The sequence below is a fragment of the Dipodomys ordii genome, unplaced genomic scaffold, assembly GCF_000151885.1.
Source record: "Dipodomys ordii isolate 6190 unplaced genomic scaffold, Dord_2.0 Scaffold12, whole genome shotgun sequence".
Lineage (NCBI taxonomy): Eukaryota > Metazoa > Chordata > Mammalia > Rodentia > Heteromyidae > Dipodomys > Dipodomys ordii.
In genome coordinates this window covers 23,503,846-23,510,313 of record NW_012267228.1, presented here as the reverse complement: position 1 = coordinate 23,510,313, position 6,468 = coordinate 23,503,846, and the positions used below count along the sequence as shown (strand labels likewise).

The 6,468-nt window shown below is 51.3% G+C and overlaps 1 protein-coding gene across 1 annotated transcript in view; it reads right to left on the bottom strand.

Moving 5' to 3' along the window:
* Positions 1-5,122, bottom strand: part of Acox2 (acyl-CoA oxidase 2, branched chain) — a 31,615-nt gene extending 26,493 nt beyond the window's left edge. Inside the window, exons 1-6 of the mRNA XM_013010559.1 lie at positions 5,042-5,122; positions 3,014-3,188; positions 2,471-2,633; positions 2,131-2,282; positions 1,685-1,792; positions 312-431 (exon numbers count right to left, since the gene is read on the bottom strand). Coding sequence (XP_012866013.1) covers positions 312-431; positions 1,685-1,792; positions 2,131-2,282; positions 2,471-2,633; positions 3,014-3,173 — 703 coding nt within the window. The 5' untranslated portion in view covers positions 3,174-3,188; positions 5,042-5,122. The remainder of the gene's footprint in view (positions 1-311; positions 432-1,684; positions 1,793-2,130; positions 2,283-2,470; positions 2,634-3,013; positions 3,189-5,041) is intronic.
* Between the last annotated feature and the right edge of the window lie 1,346 nt (positions 5,123-6,468).

Genomic DNA, 6,468 nt, shown 5'->3' with positions numbered 1-6,468 from the left:
TTGGGATTGGGGGGGAGGGGGGAGGCTGGGAAGGGATGTGACGGGTAAACAAAGGAGGAGGCTGCAATGCTTGGGTAAGAAATGTATGCATTATCCTGCCCATGTAATTGTAACCCCTCTGTACAGTATGTTCACAAATAAAATTAAATTAAATTAAAAAAAAGTCACCCAGCCAGCATGGCACTAGATCTGTCTAACTGGACAATGGTAATATCTCCTGGCCCAATGGTGATAGCTCCTGGCTTCTCTCTTGGAGCTCCCAGGCTTTCAGGATGGGGGAGCCCCTTCTAGAAGGGAGCCCGTGGCTTTACCTGGCAGTGGAGAATGGTCCTGGAGGCTCCTGATGGGCACAATAAAGCCATGCATGCCCTGCCGGGCTCCGGAGCAGATCAGCTGGGCCAGGACCAGAGCATGGGTGGCTGTCCGTCCCACTGAGGGCACAAAAATGAAAGCCATGAGCATTGCTGTCCCCCAACTTGGCTTCCTGTGGCTGCGATTCCAGAAGGCTGCCTTTGCGTCCTCACAAAGTCAGCAAGGACGCAGAAAGGGAATCCCCCCCACCCCCAAAGAAGTAACCAAAATGAATAGTTTTGGAACTGTGTCATGAGCATGTGTATGAGAAAATCCCCTCCCCCAAGAAAACAACAAATAATCATTCTGTCATCAACCTCATTATAACACACCGCTCATCAAAACTCACGTGAAGTGTGGCCCTGTTTCCTAGCTTTTACAGAACAGGTATAATGAGTCTCCTTTTTCAGATAAGGAAACTGAGTCTCACGCAGTAAAGTGGTGTACTGAAGGTCATGGGCCTGGGGGGCCACAGACCTGGGGTTTGAACCCTGCTACATCTAATCTGGAAGGCTGGTTTCTTTTCTCTGCAGTTGTGATAGTGGTTGTTCATCTTCCCTCCCTCCCTCCCTCCCTCCCTCCCTCCCTCCTTCCCTCCCTCCCTCCCTCCCTCCCTCCCTTCCTATTCCTTCCTTCCTTTCTTCCCTCTGTCACTCTCTCCCTCCTTCCTTCTCTTTCTTTCCCATCCTCCTCCTTATCTTCTTCCCTGCTGTCACTCTCTTCTGCTTCACTTGAACTGCCCACATTTGTATTTATTTTCCACACTACATATATCCTCAGTGGCAACTTCCCAAGCCCAAGGAAGGAGGCCATAGTGGACACCTTCTGGGAGTCAGGCAAATCATGGGGGCTCAGAGAGTCTTGATGTGGCTGCCACCTGGTGGCCATAGCCTTTCTGAGTGTGTGTGTGGGAGGAGAGCCAGGAGAGCAGGAGATTGGCTGGAACAAGCTTAATCATTACATGGGGGGGCTGGAGCATGTGGGGAGGGCCTGAAATGAGGCCCAGTGCACATGTGCTGTGCTGTGCTGTGTGTACATGCAGATGTGTGTCCGGTGGGGGCAGTGCCTGCTTGCATGTGGACATGGCTTCCTTCTTCATCCCTCAAAAGCCAAATGGATTTCCTTCTTGCCTTCAAACTTTTCCTTAGAGGACCACTCAGCACATCACAGATGAAATCCTTAATATCCCACTCATTTCAGGGCTTGCCCAAGACTATCTGCCAAGAACAGGAAGCCAGTCTGACATTTGCTGGACATCAAAGCCAAAGGTACTTTGCTCTTTTAGCTATGTTCTCCTTGGGGAAGGACAGGAAGGGTGTGGATGGCTACTCACGGTCCCCAGGCCACCATTTGGTGGCAGTCATTGTGGGACTATGGATCACGAATTCCTGGGTGGCTGGATCATAGGTGGCTTCAGTCTCCAGGCCCCGAAGGTATGTCCCTTAAAAGTGAGGTAGGAAGTTAGATGTTGGGCCAACGTAGAGTTCTTACCTACTTGGACAGCTTCGAGGTGGGCCTTGACTCTCAGCAGCTCAAAATAAACTAGGGGGCCAGGTTTTCAGTGTGCTTCTGGGGTGTCCGCCCCTTTCCTTTGTGGGCTGGGGTGGGGGTGCATAGGGATGCATGCTAATACTTTCTAGAAGGAATGACTTGGGAGGTCTTAGAATACATTTATGCAAATTCCAAGAAGGCATAATTTCCTCTAGACCTTTGACTGCCATCTGCTGGAATGCTTTCAAAGTAACCTGAATGCTGCACGCCGCAGCAGCCCTGACTCACCGTGTCCTAGTTCTGTCTGGGCATACGTTGTGATGATCTGGAAGGTTTTGCAGAGTGGGCCCCATTTAGCAATCTGTTCCTCCGAGCCCAGGCTCTTGAGGGTGTTTATGAAGATACTTTGTAAGCCCAAGCCTACGGCTCCGGAAAGGGCTCTGTAGGGGGAGAGGTCCTGCAGTTGAGTAGTAGCCTCTTGAAGACAGGGTCCCATGTTCCCCTGGTCTGGGCAGGGTTGAGGAAGGAAGGGGTTGTCCAGTAAATTGCGTTTTTTGCTGGGGAAAATGGCTCCTGGGACCGGGGACTCTGCAGACATTCCCAGGTGAATCCCTCTTTGATGGAGCACCTGTTAACGTAATTGAATTCACTACCATCTTCCTGCCAGCCTAGATGCTGTGCCAGCTTCTGGACATGGAATCTGTTGTGTAGTGCGGCCTCATAATGCTCACTGTGCGTCATGAAATGACTGCTCTGAAGGTTAAACACGGGGTCACTGTAGATAATGCTTTCTGTAGGGGACAGAGAAGAGACGAGGACTCAAGTGACTTCAGATCTTCCCACCCACTGGTCCCAGGGACCCACACAGGAAGTCACTATTGTCACTGAACAGATGAGGCAACTGAGCCCCCAGGTGGGAAATGTCACCCATCTGAGGTTGGCACCATGACATTGTGGCAGAATGAGGTCAAGTCTCCAGTTCTGCTGCTGCCGAGGACACTTGTGTCACATATGTAGGCTCAGGGAAAACTGGCATGTGAAAAGTTCCCTTCAAAGTCCAAAGGAATGAATCTCTTTCACTGTGGCATTTGGGGGACAAATTGGTTATTGGAAGAAAGAGTGGCTAGAAAGAAAAGCAGGTGGGGTACAAGGCTGGCACTCCACCCCTTACCAACTTTCCTGCGGAGTGCAGTGTTCTGGGCCCCTCTGTCAAGGATGTTGGTGAGTCTTTCCACGTCAAAGGACGGCGCCCGCCTCTCGCTCTCTATGTCAGGGTTCATGCGCAGGCTCCAGGTGTCCCCCAGCGACACTCGATGCACTGGGCTGCTCATCTTGCGAGGAGCTGTCTGTGTGAGAGAGGACGACTTGGCTCTTCCTGAGTCTGCTCTGAGTGTTGGACAGTGCCAAGAACTTGGTGCATATGAGAGAGATTGCCCGGGGCTGGGTATTAACCGGGGGCTGTCTGTGGAGGAGAAAAGGCCACCCCTTTGCATCCCCTTCCTGCAGGCCCCAGCTGTGGGCGAGGCCCTGCCCAGGTGTGAACGGCACAATATGCGTACAGTTATGTAAGCGGAGGTCAGGGCGGGAGTCATGGAAAGGGAAGAACTTCGTTAAGTGACACCAAAGCATGTGACCCATTCTGTGACCCATGCCTGGAGCGTGTTATGCAAAGTCCTAGAAGAAAGTTAATGAGAGTAAAGGAGTGGCACCTAGCCAGGCAGCTGGACGTGACCAAGCAGTAAATGACTAGGGAGTGAACGGACTTTGGTTATACCCTACCATGCCTTTCTGTGGCAGCTGCTGTGAGATCCTGAAGTCCCATTCTTTTGCTCTTAGGTTCAGGGCTCATTCCTGTGAACCCCAAGGACTGCCATGATGCCAAGGGGAGGGAAGTTTGCTTTCTGCTTGTGAAGTGAGTGTTCCCCCTGGAGCTTGGGTACATGCCCCAAAGTCAGGAAGGGGTCCCAATTCCTGACCTCTTAGAAGCCCCCATTCCTTCATAGCAAGGCCATAGCTAGGTGCTCTCTAGCCTGCCCTGGGCCACTCCTGCCGCTGTCCCCTGTTAGAGGCCATTGGTGTCTCTCTTGATCAAGGGCGAGCACTTGAGGTACAGATCATTTCTTTTCTTTCCTCTGCTTGCACTGGCTCTCGCTGTTTGTGTAATGGAATGCCCACCCCGTGTCGCTTGCCTCTCTCCGACATCGACTTATCCCTCCATCGCAGCCTCCATTCCAGCTTCCCTGCTCTCCTCTCCCCTTCCTCCCCACTCTTGCCCTTTGGGCAAAGCTCAGCCCCTGTGCTCCTGCAGATCCCTAGCTTCCATGGACCCCGCCCCTATGAAGGTAGTAGCACCCCTGGGGAGGCCTGGTCACCCCTCTGCTGTCCCTGTGGTGGTTGCTAGTGATGGGGACAATTCTTCACTCTGACGTCCTTCCCCAGGGCCGTGAGCGCCTGGAAAGGAATGCCAAGAGCCTGGGTGGACCTTCTCTGGGTGCCCTGCATTTTCCCCTTTTCTTCCTGGGCCCTAGGTTGCACAATGGTCACTAGCATCTTGTGGAGAGGACAGAGTCCTTGGGAAGGGAGGGACGTCTCACGCCACCACTGGGGTTTGTGTGCAGGCTTTTAAAGCGGGGATCTGGTGACAAATTGTCTGGCATACATGAGAAGCCACTCAGTGCCCAGGTCCCTGTCAGGCTACTTGGCCCTTTTCCTCTGTTCCTACCCTGCCTCTTCTCTGCCCATTGCCATTCAGCCCCAAGTGCCACAAGCTCCAGGCTGTTCATAGCTCTCTATGCTTCCCCTGCCTTTTGCCAGGACCATGCTTTTACTCAGCCACTCTTCCCTCATGTGGCTTCTTCCATCTTACCCCAGTCACCTCTCAGTGAGATTGTCTCTTGACCACCTTGCTCACCACCCACCTGCCCGTCTCTCCTCTCTTCTCTACCTCTGTGTACCACTTCTCACATGCACTAATGAGCTCATTGCATTGTTGTTTATTGCTGGCCCCCTGCCAAAATATAAACCGCAGGGAGCAAGGTCGTTGTCCAGTTCATAGTGTAACCCCCCTGTGCAGGACCAGCGTGAAGGACGTGCCTGGTAAATAAGTGAGAAGGAAAACAGGGCTCTTGGAAGCTCATTACTGGGCTTCTCCCAGCCCCTCCCCTGGCCTGGCCTGGTCTAGCCCGGCTCCATGACTTACCTCTCTCCTGTATGCACACTGTCCACCTGGACCTATCTCTTCCAGGCTGCAGGCCTGAGTTTTTCAGAGGTGGCTCAGCAACTTTCCCTTCCCTCGAAGGGGTTGGGACTTGGAAGCCTGCCTGAGAGCAGCTCCCTGGTGATTGGCTGGCTAGGCTGAGTCCCTCTTATTCCCCCCCCCCCACCCCCACCGCCAGACCCAGTCCCAGTGCAGATGGGTATTTTGTGTCAGTGGCTGGAGTTTGCCCTGGGAGGGCAAACTACGGGGATCCAGCCCTGCAGAGGTAAAGCCAGGGAATCCTTTGCGACTACCCATACCCAACTGTGTGCAGCACCTGTATATCCAAAGTGAAATCCCGGGCCTGTTCCCAACCTGGTCCTATCACCAAAAGACTTCCTGCTGTGAATGGATTGAGCTGTAAGGTGAACCACTGTCCTCACTCTTCCCATTTCAGCTCCAAAATGTGGTCTTCTGCCCTCCCTACATTTCCCCGGGCAGCATTTGTAAAGCACCTGTTGCCTGGTATTGAGTGAGGTACAAGGGGGCACCCAGGCCTCAGTGGGTAGGATAGAAAGTGGAAAGCTTCCTCGTCCTCCATCCTCAGAAACCCCAGGAAGGCACAATGCTGTGCTTCATCATGCAAGCCAGAAAACAAGGACAGAAAGATAATGTCACATGCCCCCATTTGTATAATGAGGAAGTTTCAGAGCTGGAATGCCAATCAAGTGTCATGACATCTTTTAACCCATCTGGGCAAGAATGGGGAAGCAGTCAAGAGCAGGGCTCCTATTGTTGTGTCTTTGGGAAGAGGTTAACCTTGTGACCTAAGACTTGAGAAGTTGCCCTCTCACAGGTCCTGCTGGGGGCGGGAACTGGATCCTTCTTGGCAGGTCCTACTGGTGTTGGTATTGGCTACATGTAAGCTCACTACCAATGGCTTTGGGTTGGATGGCCTTTACCCCACCATTTGGAGATGAAAGTTATGGCTTCTGGTAAATATTTGCGAAATTTTGTTATCGATAGTTGCTTAATTTATGTGGGTGATAGTTTCCACATCTTAATTTATTTCTGCTTCTGAACTATTTCCTCATCAACTTTGGCACTGTCCTTTTCTATTTTGGATGTGATTATTTTTATTCATTGCACAAAAGCATATTGAATTCTCTGGGGTTAATTTTTTTTTATTATGAAGAATTTCAAACTTGCAGGAAAAAAAATGGGGAGAATGTAATGAACTCACATGCATTCCCATACCCAGCCTTAATAATGCTTATCTCTGTCTTCTTGTTCTTGTTTTTGTTTTTCCTAAAGAGACAACATTGGACTTTCAAAATGTTTGAAATATAGTATAAATTTTTTTGGTGCTAGTATTGGGACTTGAATTCAGGGCTTGAGATTTTTCATTTAAGCTGGTTCTCTACCACTTT